Source organism: Sorex araneus, chromosome 5 (genome assembly GCF_027595985.1).
Source record: "Sorex araneus isolate mSorAra2 chromosome 5, mSorAra2.pri, whole genome shotgun sequence".
NCBI classification, from domain to species: Eukaryota; Metazoa; Chordata; class Mammalia; order Eulipotyphla; family Soricidae; genus Sorex; species Sorex araneus.
Window position 1 is genome coordinate 184524524 of NC_073306.1, and position 17423 is coordinate 184541946.

A 17423-nucleotide genomic window follows, 5' to 3' on the forward strand; every position below is an offset into this window, starting at 1 on the left:
TGCGTCTTGTGTTTGAGATAGTGATGAAGTAAAAATCTCAAGGGAGAAAAAGAATATCTTTATCCAGATATGAATTTTGTTTTGGAGAAGCTCTGTCATGGGCTTATTCCTGTGTCTGCGCTCCAACGTCACTCCCTGCAATGTTCAGGGCACTAAGTAGAGTGCCTGAATTGAACCTAGGTTTGCTATATGCAAGGTGAGAGCTCTGCCACTCAATGTTCTCTCTGGGACCCAGACAAGTATTTTTGGTTAATTTTTTAAATGTTTACATCAATCTCACTGCAGTGTGACCTTCCCGCCAACGTTGTCCCTAGTTTCCCACACGCCCAAGACTGCACCCTTACCCGCACAAAATTATTTTATATCACTTTTTTCAACTCAATTGCTGGCTGATCATCTTACCGAAAAATACATTAATAAAAGAAAATTTGTGAAAATTGTTTAATCTCACCATGAGGTCATTAAGTCTTTGTCTAAGGGTAAACTAAGCCGTTTGTTGCTCGCTTAGCTGTTTATTGCTATGTTATTCTGTTTGGTGCGTTTAGTTGACTTATATGTTACTTTCTCATCTAATATTGTGTGTTTCTACTGGTCTGTCATTATTGGGGAATTTGGAGTTGTCGTTCGCCAGGACGTCCAGGATCTGTGAATCTGAGAAGCAGGGCTGATGAGTTTATATGGCAGCAACTGTGTGATGTGGGTGTGGCAGAGGAAGGAAAGAAGGAAGGAGTTGGGGAAGGGTGGGAGGGAGGGAGGAAGGAAGGAAGGAAGGAGGAAGTACGGAAGGAAGGAAGGAAGGTAGGAAGGAAGGAAGGAAGGAAGGAAGGAAGGAAGGAAGGAAGGAAGGAAGGAGGGAAGGAAGGAAGAAGGAGGGAAGGAAGGAAGGGTGGGAGGGAGGGATGGAGGATGGAAGGAAGGAAGGAAGGAAGGAGGAAGTACGGAAGGAAGGAAGGAAGGAAGGTAGGACGGAAGGAAGGAAGGAAGGAAGGAAGGAAGGAAGGAAGGAAGGAAGGAAGGGAGGGAGGAAGGAAGGAAGGAAGGAAGGAAGGAAGGAGTACAGAAGGAAGGAAGGAAGGAAGGAAGGAAGGAAGGAAGGTAGGAACGAAGGAAGGAAGGAAGAAAGGAAGAAGGAAAAATGGAAGGGATGGAGGTAGGGTGGGAGGGAGGGAGTGAGGGAGGGACTTCCCTAAGCTTTTTCTTAGGCTACCCCTTGGTGTACATTTCGTCTAGGACTATATATTCTCTAGGTAGGCTATGGCTAGGCTCAGCAGGTAAACTGGTTACATGGCTAAGTATGAGCCCCACAATTGTAGGATACCATTGGGTTGTTCTTTCTCCCTGGTTCTGGGAGCTTAGGTTTATTGGGTTACACCATTCACAGTGCTCCTGAAGCAGTGCTATTCCTCTGTGTTTAGGTTTAACCTCTCTGTGCTCTGCTTCCCCAATTGGTTAATCACCGTTCGCCCAAAACAGCAAGCAGTGCCTTTGATTTGCCCAGTCAAATTCCTCAGAAATCTCTGATTTTTTATTTGTAAGTGAACTCTTGCTTTTATCGCTCCCTTATATCCTTTTGCATAGTTTCTTTCATAGCAATGTCCTGTTTTTGTATAGACACAGGAAAACTGATACTGCTGTGCTTCTGTAACTTAGGAGTTAATTGACTCGAATCACTTTCACTCCTGGGCATCCTTTTGCTTGACTTAAGCCTCAGTTGAAATTAGTTACTAGCAATCCAAAAGCAGGCTCCACAAAATAACGATTTGGGCCAATAATGAAAAGTTATGAAAAAGAATGATTATTCAACTATCAGGATAGGCAATAAAATCATCATGACCAAATAATAGTTGAAGCAAAACCAAACGAAAACACAGGATCATTTTAAACAATCGAAGTTAAAGGCAGTACGAGCACGGCACTTTCAAACATGAAAATACAGTCCTCTTCAGACTAAGAAATGGTTAAAAAATTCTATTTGAAAAATTGAGCAAACCTCTGGATAAAACACGACATACTTTGCTCTATTGCTTATCACGTTATAAACATAAGCAGCAGAGAAAAAAGCAAACATGCACGGAGGAAGGCTAGCAAAGGTCTGTGCGATGGCTGGGGATGGGACTTCAATAGTGTATACCTTACCTGCAAGATCCAAGGCCTGAGTTGAAAACCTAGCACTGCCTCACCACACCACGGCCACAAATCCTATGTGTGTAGTTCAAGTCCAGTAGGTCCCCAAAATATTGCAGCGCAGGGAGAGTGGCCAGGTCCTTACCATAGCCCGCCCCACCCCATGCCAATTAGGATCACTCATTTGAGCCAGAAGCTAGATCTGGGCAGGCACTTTTCATATCTGTCCCAAGGTACATGCTTTGCAGACGCTGCTCTACGGATAGAGCTTGGATACGGGTATTGTATTCCTGACACTGCATCTATTTCTGGACAGAGTCTGTACAAAACTTTGACACTGGAAAGAAAACATCTTGAGATGGCCCAAAACAAAACCAAAGTAACTACCATTGTGTACTAATAAAGTTGTTATCCACTGATTTCAGATTACCTGCCTCTTTCTTCGGCTCCCTTGGCCCTCTTCACATGCAGGTTGTTGTCTGAGGAATCCAAGAACAACTGACGTTGTAGTCCAGCTACAAACCAATGACCAAGTGGACAGGGGAAAGCAGGAGAGGAACTATGGGAGCACCCCCACATGTGCAGAACAAACCCTGGCTTTAGGTGTTAAGTTGGTCAAGTAAGAAATAACAGTCAGTGGTTTTTGTGTTATGTGTTGGACACTAGAGGCAAAACTTGCATAATTAATTGACTCATCACGAGGTTTTGGATTTCTGTCGTTTAGTATTTTAGTAAATCTTATGTCCATGTAAATTTCTGCCAGAAATGGATGGCATCATCGCAAGCTCGTACCTCTCTTGAGGGGTCCTTACCATATGGCGGTTGCCACACCTTACCCGCCACACCTCCCCACCCCCCACCCCCGGAAAGGAAAAGCCGAGAAAGAAAAACCTTTCCCCTCCTGGTGCAGCATGGGGCTGTGGATGAGTTCACAGTCTAGAGACATTTCTGCAAGCAGCTGCAGGTACCAGCAATAGTTTTTCTGGCCTCCGGGATCACGGTCATCAAGCAACGGAGAAGCGGCAATCGTGTGGCCACTAGGGTCACATCTCGGCAGAGCACGGTACCGCTTATGCCCATCCCGAGATCTCGCACGCATCCAGTTGCTGCAGAAACGTAACTTCTAAGCAAACTTAAATTCTCAAAAATGACAGAGAAGATATAAAAGTGTTCTTGTTACTCCAGATGTAAGACCGGGATGTCAAATCCATTCTCTTTGAATGAAGCTAGAATAGGATAATGCTGACTTCTAAGTGTCAGCTTTGAATACTCAATTCAAAGCCATAAGCACCAGGGATATGGCTGTGGTATACCACACACTTCATATGTTTGACATCTGGTTTGATTCCTGGCACCATCACATACAAGCGTACACCAAAACCCAAAACAACACGAACAAATATTTTTCAAAACTAGGTTTCCTGTGCATAGGGGCCAAACTAGCATCGAGTGAGGCTAGAGTGGTAGGAGACACGAGAGAAGCATAGATGGAAGAGTCACCCCAACTCTTCCTCCTTATCATCATCTTCCTCCTCAGCTGACACATTCCTTCGATCCGCTACAGGAATCGGGAGTCAGCCGTGCAGCCAGACGGCATGACTCCTTTCACGGCCTAAGCACTGGAACACAAATTTTGCGGTTGACTTGGGTGCAACATATGACCGTGGGAATGTCAGTTTCTCCACTACAACTAAGTTGAAGGGAAAAGACCCATGAGCAGAGACAGACGAAGCATTCACTTCATTAAGTTTTATACAAGTACCTCGGAGACATACCTGTGCTTCAAGCACTTGGGGACAAAGATTGAGAAATCGTGCGTAGGGGTGAATAAAGCCTAAAGAAGCAGTAGAAGTTGGCATCCTGCCAATTCCAACGCCGAGCTCACTGCAGACCTGGATTCAGTCCATTTAGAGACATTAGTCGATGAACTGTAGTACTGTAGCACTGTTGCGCTGTTGACTTCAAGTCCCGCTCACGCCTGAGGTACAATGACTTGTCGAAGATTCCTCACGGAGATGCATATTCACTGAGTGGCACTGTAGCACTGTAGCACTAGCATCCCTTTGTCATGGGTTTGCACTAAGCGGGCACCAGGAACGTCTCCATTGCGAGACTTGTTACTCTTTCTAGCATATCGAATACACCACGGGTAGCTTGCCAGGTTCTTGCGTGCTGGTGGAATACTCTCGGTAGCTGGCTGGGCTCTCCGAGAAGGGTGAGGGAATCAAACACGGGTCCACCGCATGCAAGGTGAAGGCCCTACCCACTGTGCCATCTCACCAGCCCTGGATAGCACAGCGGGAAGGCATTTGCCTTGCATGAGGCCAACCCAGCTTCGATTCCTACGTCCCTTTCGAAGAGCCCGGAAAAGAAGAGAGCATCTCGCCCGTATGGCAGAATGTGGCAAGCTACCCGTGGTGCATTCGATATACCAAAAACAGTAACAAGTCTCACAATGGAGACATCACTGGTGCCCGCGTGACAAAATCGATGAACAATGGGACGATAGTGCTACAGTGCTACTGTGCTACTCAGCGAATATGCATCTCCATGACGAACCTTCTAAGTCATTGTACCTATGATTTGAATTTGGTTGGTTTTCCACCGCACCTTGAAATCCTATGTACTCATTTGCATGCTCTAACACAAAGGAGAGTCCTTGTTGTTTCACTTCAAGGATGAAATCCGGTCTGTCCGTGGATACAGTTCGAGAGGACTGGCTGGGAATTGTATTTTGTGCCTCCGCTGATAGCTAAGACTCAGAGGTAACGTCCTGTATCCATGGGCAAATAATTCCGATAACTCGTTCTCAGCGTCCGATGGAGCAGTTGGGAATTTGGAATGGCGTGTTTGGGCTCCACTTTGGGAACCTGACGATTGGTAATGCCAGCTGGTAGTAGCAGTATGGGGCTGGCGCGTCCTGCTGGGTGGGAGCAGGCGCCCGGTAGTGGCACCAGATCTCGGGGTGCTGGAAGGGACAGGCTGCGTGGGACCGGGGTCAGCCGGGCCCTTCTTCATGACAAGCTGGTTTTTTGTGCTTCTCTTGGATGGGATGTTGTTGCTCGGCACCTGGGTGTTGTTGGTTGCCTGCCAGTTTGTGGTGCCTAAACAGGGGAGCTTGGGAGGCGGGGGAAACTCACCCCGACCCCATTGCCGGGGCAGTTGCAGAGGAGCCGGCGGTGGAGGTTGCTGCGCCGGAGGTTGCTTCCTCTTGCTGGCCCGCCTGCCTGCAGATTGTGGAGGAGCGCTCCCCGATGGACCTCCTGGAGGCTTCTGTCCTGAGACCTCGGGGCCTACCGGCGGACCGGGAAGGCTGGCCCGGGGCTCTGCTGGGCCCTCCGTGATGACAAGCTGGTTTGTGCTAACACAAAGGAGAGTCCTTGTTGTTTCACTTCAAGGATGAAATCAGGTCTGTCCGTGGATACAGTTCGAGAGGACTGGCTGGGAATTGTATTTTGTGCCTCCGCTGATAGCTAAGACTTAGAGGTAACGTCCTGTATCCATGGGCAAATAGTTCTGATAACTCGTTCTCAGCGTCCGATGGAGCAGTTGGGAATTTGGAATGGCGTGTTTGGGCTCCACTTTGGGAACCTGACGATTGGTAATGCCCGCTGGTAGTAGCAGTATGGGGCTGGCGCGTCCTGCTGGGTGGGAGCAGGCGCCCGGTAGTAGCACCAGATCTCGTGGTGCTGGAAGGGACAGGCTGTGTGGGACCGGGGTCAGCCGGGCCCTTCTTCATGACAAGCTGGTTTTTTGTGCTTCTCTTGGATGGGATGTTGTTGCTCGGCACCTGGGTGTTGTTGGTTGGCTGCCAGTTTGTGGTGCCTAAACAGGGGAGCTTGGGAGGCGGGGGAAACACACCCCAACCCCATTGCCGGGGCAGTTGCAGAGGAGCCGGCGGTGGAGGTTGCTGCGCCGGAGGTTGCTTCCTCTTGCTGGCCCGCCTGCCTGCAGATTGTGGAGGAGCGCTCCCCGATGGACCTCCTGGAGGCTTCTGTCCTGAGACCTCGGGGCCTACCGGCGGACCGGGAGGGCTGGCCCGGGGCTCTGCTGGGCCCTCCGTGATGACAAGCTGGTTTGTGCTAACACAAAGGAGAGTCCTTGTTGTTTCACTTCAAGGATGAAATCAGGTCTGTCCGTGGATACAGTTCGAGAGGACTGGCTGGGAATTGTATTTTGTGCCTCCGCTGATAGCTAAGACTTAGAGGTAACGTCCTGTATCCATGGGCAATTATTTGCCCATGGATACACGGGCAAATAATTCTGCTAACTCGTTCTCAGCGTCCGATGGAGCAGTTGGGAATTTGGAATGGCGTGTTTGGGCTCCACTTTGGGAACCTGACGATTGGTAATGCCCGCTGGTAGTAGCAGTATGGGGCTGGCGCGTCCTGCTGGGTGGGAGCAGGCGCCCGGTAGTGGCACCAGATCTCGGGGTGCTGGAAGGGACAGGCTGCGTGGGACCGGGGTCAGCCGGGCCCTTCTTCATGACAAGCTGGTTTTTTGTGCTTCTCTTGGATGGGATGTTGTTGCTCGGCACCTGGGTGTTGTTGGTTGCCTGCCAGTTTGTGGTGCCTAAACAGGGCAGCTTGGGAGGCGGGGGAAACTCACCCCGACCCCATTGCCGGGGCAGTTGCAGAGGAGCCGGTGGTGGAGGTTGCTTCCTCTTGCTGGCCCGCCTGCCTGCAGATTGTGGAGGAGCGCTCCCCGATGGACCTCCTGGAGGCTTCTGTCCTGAGACCTCGGGGCCTACCGGCGGACCGGGAGGCCTGGCCCGGGGCTCTGCTGGGCCCGCCGTCATGACAAGCTGGTTTGTGCTCCTCTTGGATGGGACGTTGTTGCTCGGCACCTGGGTGTTGTTGGTTGCCTGCCAGTTTGTGGTGCCTAAACAGGGGAGCTTGGGAGGCGGGGGAAACTCACCCCGACCCCATTGCCGGGGCAGTTGCAGAAGAGCTGGCGGTGGAGGTTGCTGCGCCGGAGGTTGCTTCCTCTTGCTGGCCCGCCTGCCTGCAGATTGTGGAGGAGCGCTCCCCGATGGACCTCCTGGAGGCTTCTGTCCTGAGACCTTGGGGCCTACCGGCGGACCGGGAGGGCTGGCCCGGGGCTCTGCTGGGCCCTCCGTGATGACAAGCTGGTTTGTGCTCCCCTTGGATGGGATGTTGTTGCTCGGCACCTGGGTGTTGTTGGTTGCCTGCCAGTTTGTGGTGCCTAAACAGGGGAGCTTGGGAGGCGGGGGAAACTCACCCCGACCCCATTGCAGGGGCAGTTGCAGAGGAGCCGGCGGTGGAGGTTGCTGCGCTGGAGGTTGCTTCCTCTTGCTGGCCCGCCTGCCTGCAGATTGTGGAGGAGCGCTCCCCGATGGACCTCCTGGAGGCTTCTGTCCTGCGACCTCGGTGCCTACCGGCGGACCGGGAGGGCTGGCCCGGGGCTCTGCAGGCTGCTCCTCTGCTGTGGACTTCCCTGGCAGCGAGCAGCAGGGCACAGCCCCCAGGGCCGCGCTGGGAAGAGGCCCCCCAGGAGGCTGGCCCTGTCTGGCCGGGGGCGGGACAGAGGGCTGTGGAGATGAGGCCGAGGGTGTCTGTGGGCCTGCCTGCAAGGCCTGGAGGTGGAGAGGCGGGCCGCGGGAGGACCCGGGGCCGGCGCCACTGGCCTGCAGGCCGCTGGACAAAGGCGCCTTGCCGCTGAGGGGCCCGCCGTGCTCCCACGGCCCCGTCTGGACGCCGACTTCCCGGTGTCCTGCGGGCTGGGGGTGGTCTCGGCTCCTCTCTCCAGTGGCCTCCAGTGTGCGCCTGGAGGATTTGAGGGTCTGGAGGGAGCGCATCCGCAGGACACGGAAGTGGCGCCCCGCAGCCCGGATCCCGACGGGGCCCCGGTACGCAAAGGTCACTGACCTCGACGGGGAGAGCACCAGCTTCTCCCCACGGCCCCCACATGCCGCAGGAACCCGCACAGGGGCGCTCGTGGCCGGTGGCAGGGCACACGGCCTCCTGGGGGTGATTTTGAAGGTGGCTGGCGGAGGCCTCCTAGGCTTCTGCGGGTGGTGGGCAGGTGGCGGAGCCCCGGGGTGCCCCCGGCCAGGGCGAGCGGTGGGCTGTCTGGACACAGGGAGCGGTCGGGTCTGGCCCAGACCACCCCGTGGGGCACGGTGGCGACTCTTTAGCAGGAGGCCAACTCGTGCTAGTAGGTTGCCCATTGTTTTCTCTGATCGACGATCAAAGCTCACGGATTACCGTAATAGAAACGCCAAGTTTCTGGGTCTTGTCCGCTCAGGGCGGTCAATATATCCCCAGGCAGTGATTGTGACGTCGCCTGGGGCGTGACGGGAAAGACCGTCGTGGCTTCTACCAAACCAGCGCGGGGCTCAGGGACCACGTCCGAGGGCAGAGGGCGGCCGCTCCAGGGGTGCGGGAGCCTAGAAGTCGTGCCGCGGGGAGGGGGGTCGGACCTGATCGAATCCGTGCAGGAACGCTGGGGGCTGCTCAGGTCTGTCGGCCAGAGCACACGTCGCTGAGCGTGTGCTCTCAGCGCCCACGGTCTGTGCGGGCCAAGGCCTGGGCGCCTGGCGCTGCCCCCTCCCTCGGTCCCGAAGGCCCGCCTGCTGAAGGCGGGGCCCAGACCCCAGATGCTGTGCTGGGTTGCTCTGCCCCGCGTGGAGCCACGTGTCCAGCCTCCCAGGCTCACCCAGGCCTCTGAGTTTCCAAGTTTCCAAGGAATGGATAAATTGCCCAGACCTAACGGGCCACTTGTTCTCCACTTCATTCTACAGATTTTATTTTATTTTGTTGTTTGGCGGGGACGGGTGTGTGTTGGGGGGGTTCTTTGCTTTTCCTTTAGAGCATTACAAAGCCCTTCGTGATTGAATTTCAGTCATACAGTATTCCAACACGCATCCCTCCACCCGCGTACATTCCCCCCCCCCCCCCGCACCAATATCCCCAGGTTCTCTCCCAGCACCCCACCCCACAGCCCCTGGTCTCTTGCCTGCCCCTTGGGCAGGTGCTTTACAGATTTGATTTTCAAACAACTGAAAGCATGTCATTCCATCTTCAACGTGCCCCTAGGTCAACACCAGTGGTCTTTGGTCTAGCCAGGATAGGAACCTAGTCTGTGTTATCTGACCGGTCAGGGCTGTGGAGCAACTATCACATGCCCGTCCTTTGTGTCTCTTTATCTACTCTAGTGGAACAACACTGGAGAGATCGTACATGGGAAGGTGCTTGCCTTGTATGAGGACAGTGCAGGTTTAGTCCCCGCCATTTCTGCTGCGGTATCCTGATCCCTGCCAGGAGTGTTCCCTGAGCACAGAGCCAGGAGTAACCCCGAGTACTGATGCATCTGGCCCCAAACCAACAAAGTCACTTCAGTAGTGGAAGATTGTCATAAGAAGCACAAAGTGGGCGTGGTGAAATCTTCACAGGATGCTATTGGGAATTCAATATGACTCTATATGTTCTTCTGCACCTCGTTCTCTGGCTTAGTTCACTGGGATCTTTCATATGGCTGCTACTGTCTATTAAGGCATATGGCAAGCGGACGTTCAGGATCCAAAAGTCATACTGAACAGTAAGAATCATTGTAGTGGTCGGAGAGAAAATCAGCAGGTACGGGCGTTTGCAATCCTGGGCAATCTGAGTTGATCCCTGGGTTCCGTAAGTCAGGACCCAAACCAGGAAAAAGCCCTTGGAGTTAACAATCTTTGTCATGTTGGACATTGGTCATATATGAAATTAATGTTAGACCTTTATTCATGAGATTTCTTGAATCAAATGGGTGAGGAGATGTTGACATCCACACACACTTTGAGGAATGGAAAATCATATTAGGTTTTGCTCATATCGAAAATGATTTTGAAAAGTAGGGAATACTCTCGGACATCGTAACCTCTCCATGATAATTGTATATTTACAACTATAGATTTAAATTCCAATTTCTTGCTATCCTTTGAGATCATTCACTAAGGAATAATGACTTCATTTTGCATATAAGTGGATCGGCATGGAAAGTTTCATGCTAAGTGAAATGAGTCAGAAAGAGAGAGACAGATCTAGAAAGATTGCACTCATCTGTGGAATATAGAATAACAGAATAGGAGACTAACACCCAAGAATAGTAGAAATAAGTACCAGGAGGTTGACTCCCACGCTTGGAAGCTGGCCCCACATTCTGGGAAAAGGGCAGCTCAGATAGAGGAGGGAACACCAAGCAAAATGGGGTTGGAGACCACGCAGGGGAAGGGTGAAGAGTGCTGAATGTAGACTAGAGACTGAACACAATGGCCACTCAACACCTTTATTGCAAACCACAACACCTAATTAGAGAGAGAGAACAAAAGGGAATACCCTGCCACAGTGGTGGGGGGTGGGGTGGGGTGGGAAGATGGGATTTGGGGGGGTGGGAGGGATGTTGGGTTTATTTGTGGTGGAGAATGGGCACTGGTGAAGGGATGGGTTTTCGAACTTTGTATGAGGGAAACATGAGCACGAAAATGTATAAATCTGTAACTGTACCCACACTGTGACTCACTCATAAATAAATTTTTTTAAAAAAGATCCCTCAAAACACACACTTTTGTGAAGAGAGAACCAGACTTCTAAGTATTGTGATGAGGGAAAATTTAGGTATTACTGGTGAACCCTAGTTAGAGCAGATTAGGAAACTGTTCCTGATGAGGTAATCCTTTAAAGAATTATATTCACAAGGAAGAAGAAAGCAAATACAAAGGTCCAAAGCAGGAAAGAACTTAGGTGTTCCAGTAGCAGATGTGACAGCTGAGGGTGCGATATTTTTATATGAAATAAGCTTGGAGAAATAGCTGGAGTCTGGTCATTCAGTCCCGTGTATAGTGAACTCAGTGCAGTTATTTTCTAAGTAAGGTTTATGTCTGAAAGACTAGATGCCATAGTTTAGTCGAGTTGAAAATTATTACGCTTTGGTCTATATCAGACATTCTCAAACACTTGGCCTGCTGTCTTTTTTTTTCAGAAGCAAAATAATTCAGTGCCCCCTGAATAATTTAAAATAACTAAGTGGAGATGTCTATATTCCCATTTGTACCCTAGGCTACTACTAACCTCCTAGATCCTTCCAGCAACCCAGGGCTGCAGTACCTTCACTTTGGCAAGTTTGGGTCTAGATACACATTTTCAAGTGGTTCATGTTGACAGTGTGCATGTGAGTTCTAATTCATCACTATGTGCCATTGATGATGTTTATGGCAGAATTGAGATCTGGTTAGCACTACCTGGAAAATTTGCCTCTTTCCAACACCCCCACTCCCCAACTCTTCTCTTTCTTCCCCATCCCAAGGGTTTCTGCTCTCTGCCCAAGATTGAGAACCTCTGTTCTATCTCTAGAAAGCCCAATTCAGTCCTTAGTGAGGAAGCCTTGGGCATAATTACCACACCATATTGGATAGAGTTCACACAGCAGACAACAAATCATAGAGAGTACATGTATATATATATATATATATGCATTTACATATATATGTATATATATATATATATATACACATATATCTCTCGGAGACCCCAACAATTACTGAGAGTATCCCGCCCGCACGGCAGAGCCTGGCAAGCTACCCGTGGCGTATTCGATATGCCAAAAACAGTAAGGATAGGTCTCATTCTCATGACCCTGAAAGAGCCTCCAATCTCTGGGCAAGATGAGTAAGGTGAGGCTGCTAATCTCTCAGGGCTGGGAGGAATAGAGAGGCCTCTGGTGCCCTCCCTAGTACATTGACAAACAACAGGATGATAGTGATAAAGTGATTAGTCCGTCCCAGACACACATTCTTTCTATTCCTTAAATACTGTTTAAAACCTTTGTTGATCTCTTATTTGAACATTTCACCTCTTTCTACCAATCTTCTCCATCTTCTTTCCTAACTCAGCATTCTAATTATTTGATCCATTTCATTTTATTTATATGCTCATGAATACGTTTAATCCATGAATAGTATATGCTCATATGTATGTATGAGTATGTATATACATATCACTTTATCACTGTATCACTGTCATCCCACTGTTCATCGATTTACTGGAGAGGGCACCAGCAACATCTCTATTACACTCAGCCCTGAGATCTTAGCAGCCTCTCCTTACTCCTCTTTCCCAAAGATCGGGGGCTCTTTTAGGTTCAGGGGAATGAGACCTATCATGACTGTTTTTAGCATAGTGAATACGCCATGGGTAGCTTGCCAGGCTCTGCCTGTTATCTTTTTTTGTTAACCCAATTTATCTCAGCTAGAGAGAGGTGATTGTTACCTCATTCTTGTTGATTATGGGGTCAAACCCCATAGACTCAGGGGTTACTCCTGGCTCTGTGCTCAGTAATTTATCCTGGTGAGTTCAGAAGAACCACATGGGATGCAGAAGATTGAACCTGGGTGGGCCTCATATGCTACAATCAGCCTACTTGCTGTGCTATCTCTCTATTTCCTCACTGATACATTACCTGAGCATAATTTTAAACCATAATAAAGAGAAGGGCCTAAAATTTCTTAAAACATCAATACATTTTTGAGTGTTGAGTAAATGGGTGCATTACTTAATGAGTAGATGCCCAAATTGTAGTGCTTTAAAATTGAATACACACACACACACACATACACGTGTGTGTCTCTATCTATCTGTCTGTCTGTCTGTCTGTCTATCTCTCTGTCTATCTCTACCTACATATGTACATTTGTACCACCACCCATGCTCTTTACTCATGTTTTTTCTGATTGGAGTGGATGTGTCCAAGAATATGTTCACTCATGTATGAAGCTCAACCCAAGCTTGTGGAAAGGGGCCTATAGCTTAGCGACATGGGGTAGTGGGGGTCGGCTTCCAATCTGGGTCCCTTGGGGCAGGAAGGGTTCTCACCCGCCCCCCACTTGGTTTCCTTTGGTTCACCTGTGTTCAATCAGGCTGTGCAGACTGCCTGGCGTGTAGTCTGGCAGTATGGTTATGGGAACCTCATGTTAGACTCCCTTCCAGGAAAAGCAGCCTTGAGTTCTGGAGGGTGGCCGAAGACGAGGTTGTGTAGAGATGGCAGGAGCTGGCTTTGGGTGTGACCCCAGGGTGGCTGGAGATTGGATGAAGCAGGCAAAGGATCTCTGCTCCTGGGTCTCATTGAGCCCAGAGTTCAAGATCACAAAGTTCTGCATTACCTGGGTTCCGTGAAACTCTGCTCATACGTGAGCTCAGCCCGAGCATGTGGAAAGAAGCCTGGATCGTGGCGGTGCTTGCTTAGTGGAGGTCGGCTGCCAGACCTGGGTCTCTTGGGGCGGGGAGGGATCTCACTCGCCCCCCTCTGGGGCAACCCTAGTGGAGACAGGCAGGAGCGGAGTCCTGGGCATGGTTATGGGAGCCTCACTTTATGCTCCCCTAGGGGAGAAACAGCGATGAGTTCTATATAAAAGTATACATAAGCATACATATCTGGTTCTATGAATTACATGTTTTTGATTGTGGTTTACTGTACAGTGGCTGATAGGATTTCATACAAAACACTTTACCACCTTTCAGCACTACATACTTCCAATACTTCAATAATTTGGTTTTCTCTTCAGTAGAGCCATTTCCGTCTCCCTGTCCAGTCTCCCAGCCTCCTCAATAGTAAGTTTCCTACTGACTACTAGCTCTCATTTTCTTTCTTCCCGAGGTCTTTAAAAGGTATCGTTCTGAGTGAAGTTTTTCAGAGGGAGACAGAAGGATACAGAATGATTTCTCCTATGTGTGGAGTCTAAGGGAACATAATGGGGGAATAATGAATCTCTAAAGACAATGAAACAGTTTACTGTGCATTTATTTTCTAACCTGCTACGTAACTCTTTATTGTTTATTGTTCCAGGGTTTTTTTAAAGGAGTTTTTAGGGTTTTCTTCGGATAATATTATGTCATACACAGGTAGCATTAGTCCGACATCTTTACTAATTTTTTTCGCATTTTTTTAATTAGTGAATCACCATGATTGTACAGTTACAGATTTTTACATCTTTGTGCTCACGTTTCCCCCATACAAAGTTCGAGAACCCATCCCTTCACCAGTGCCCATTCTCCACCACCAGCAAACCCAGTGTCCCTCCCACCCTCCCCAGTCCCGTCTCCCCCCACCCCAAACTGCCACTATGGCAGGGTATTCCCTTTCGTTCTCTCTCTCTCGGTGTTGTGGTCTGCAAGAAAGGTGTTGAGCGGCCATTGTGTTCAGTCTCTAGTGTACATTTGGCACGTGTCGCCCCCCCCACCCCGCCCGCACGACCTTCGACCACATTTTACTTGGTGTTCCCTTCTCTGAGTTGCCCAGAATGAGAGACCAGCCTCCAAGCCATGGAGTCAACCTCCTAGTACTTATTTGTACTATTCTTGGGTGTTAGACTCCTAGTCTATTATTCTATATTCCACAGATGAGTGCAATCTTTCTATGTCTGTCTCTCTCTTTCTGACTCACTTCACTTAGTATGATACTTTCCTTGCTGATCCACTTATATGCAAACTCTATGACCTCATTTTTTTCTAACAGCTGCATAGTATTCCATTGTATAGACATACCAGAGTTTCTTCAACCAGTCATTTGTTCTAGGGCACTCGGGTTTTTTCCAGATTCTGGCTATTGTAAACAGTGCTGCAATGAACATATAAGTGCAGATGTCTTTTCGACTATACTTTCTTGCTCCTCTGGGATATATTTCCAGCAGTGGTATTGCTGGGTCAAATGGGAGCTCAACCTCTAGTTTTTTGAGAATCGTCCATATTGTTTCCCAAAAGGGCTGAACAAGTCGGCATTCCCACCAGCAGTGTAGAAGGGTCCCTTTCTCCCCACATCCTCTCCAACAGTGGTTGCTTTTGTTCTTTTGGATGTGTGCTAGAATCTGTGGTGTGAGGTGGTATCTCATGGTTGTTTTGATCTCCATCTCTCTGATGATTAGAGATGCAGAGCACTTTTTCATGTGCCTTTTGGCCATTCGTATCTCTTCCTTGGGAAAGTTTCTGTTCATTTCTTCGCCCCATTTTTTTGATGGGGTTGGATGTTTTCTTCTTGTAGAGTTCAACCAGTGCTTTATATACCATTGATATCAACCCCTTATCTGATGGGTATTGTGTAAATAAATATCCTTTCCCATTCTGTAGATAGTCTTTGTGTTTTGGTCACTGTATCTTTTGCGGTGCAGAAGCTTTTTAGTTTAATGTAGTCCCATTTGTTGATCTCTGTTTCTACTAGACTGCTTAGTTCCGTGTCATCTTTGAAGATACCTTTATCTTCAGTCTCGTGGAGGGTTTTGCCGACCTTGTCTTCAATGTACTTTATGGTTTGTGGTCTGATGTTGAGGTCTTTAATCCGTTTTGGTCTGACTTTTGTGCATGGTGTCAGTTCGAGGTCTAAGCCCATTCTTCTTCATTTTTTTTTTTGCTTTTTGGGTCACACCCGGCGATGCACAGGGGTCACTCCTAGCTCCTGCACTCAGGAATCACCCCTGGCGGTGCTGAGGGGACCATATGGGATGCTGGGATTCGAACCCGGGTCGGCCGCGTGCAAGGCAAACTCCCTACCCGCTGTGCTATCACTCCAGCCCTGTAAGCCCATTCTTTTGCACGTGGTTGTCCAGTTCTGCCAGCACCATTTGTTAAAGAGGCTTTCCTTGCTCCATTTCACATCTCTTGCTCCCTTATCAAAGATTGGGTGATCGTACATTTGAGGTTGTGTGTAGGGATATTCCACCCTGTTCCTTTGGTCTTCAGCTCTGCCTTTGTTCCAGTCCCATGCTGTTTTAATGGTTACCGCTTTGTAGGAGAGTTTAAAGTTGGGGAGGGTGATGCCTCCCATCATCTATTTCCCAAGAATTGTTTTAGCTATCCGTGGGCGTTTATTGTTCCATATAAATTTCAGGATTGCTTGATCCGTTTCTTTGAAGAATGCCATGGGTATCCTTATAGGGATCGCGTTAAATCTGTATAATGCTTTGGGGAGTGTTGCCATTTTGACAATGTTGATTCTCCCTATCCATGAGCAGGGGATATGTTTCCATTTCCTCATGTCCTCTTTTATTTCATGGAGTAGCGTTTTATAATTTTCTTTGTAGAGGTCCTTTACTTCTTTACTTAAGCTGATTCCAAGGTATTTGATTTTCTGGGGCACGATTGTGAACGGGATTGCTCTTTTCATGTCCCTTTCCTCTGTCTCATTGTTGGCATCTAGGAAGGCCATGGATTTTTGGGTTATTGATTTTATCGCCTGCGACTGTCCTGTACAGGTCAATTGTTTCTAAGAGTTTCTTACTAGAGCTTTTAGGCTTCTCTAGGTCTAGTATCATATCGTCTACGAATAGTGAGAGCTTGATTTCTTCCTTTCCGATCTGAATCCCCTTAATATCTTTTTCTTGCCTGATGGCTATTGCTAATACTTCCAGTACTCTATTAAAGAGAAGGGGTGACAGTGGGCATCCTTGTCTTGTCCCCGATCTTAGAGGAAAGGCCCTTAGTTTTTCTCCATTGATGATAATGCTTGCCATAGGTTCGTGGTAGATGGATGGCTCTGTCTATCTTGAGAAAAGTTCCTCCAAAACCCATTTTGGTGAGAGTTTTTATCATGAATGGGTGTTGGATCTTACCAAATGCTTTCTCTGCATCTATTGATATGATCGTATGGTTTTTATCTTTACTTTTGTTGATATGGTGGATTATGTTGATTGATTTCTGGATATTAAACCATCTTTGCATCCCCGAGATGAATCCCACTTGGTCATGGTGTATGATCTTCTGGATGAGTTGTTGGATTCTATTTGCCAGAATTTTTGTTGAGGATCTTCGCATCCGTGTTCATCAAGGATATTGGCCTATAGTTTTCTTTGTTAGTGGTGTCTTTGTTTGCTTTTGGTGTTAGGGAGATATGTGCCTCGTAGACACTGTTTGGAAGGGTTCCTGTCTTTTCAATTTCCTGGGAAAGCTTGAGGAGAACTGGCAACAAGTCTTCTTGAAATGTTTGGAAGAATTCGCCAGTGAATCTGTCTGGACCTGGGCTTTTGTTTTTGGGGAGACTTTTGATTACAGTTTCGATTTCCTTGCTATTTATGGGCCTATTCAGGTCTTTCACGTCTTCTTGGTTCAGTCTTGGGAGACTGTAGGAGTCAAGGAATTTGTCCATTTCTTTTAGGTTCTCTTGTTTCGTGGCATACAGACTTTCAAAATAGTCTCTGATGATCCTTTGAATCTCCTTGGTTTCTGTTGTAATATTCCCCCTTTTCATTTCTGATTCGGTTTATTAGGGTTTTCTCTCTTTCTTTGTGAGTCTTGCTAGGGGTTTATCAATCTTATTTG

The 17423-nt window shown here is 48.6% G+C and overlaps 1 protein-coding gene across 1 annotated transcript; it reads right to left on the reverse strand.

Moving 5' to 3' along the window:
- Positions 1-6355: 6355 nt before the first annotated feature.
- LOC129405038 (basic proline-rich protein-like) lies at positions 6356-8314 on the reverse strand. Its single transcript, XM_055139996.1, has one exon. It carries the CDS (start codon positions 8312-8314, stop codon positions 6356-6358), a length of 1959 nt encoding a protein of 652 aa, XP_054995971.1.
- Between the last annotated feature and the right edge of the window lie 9109 nt (positions 8315-17423).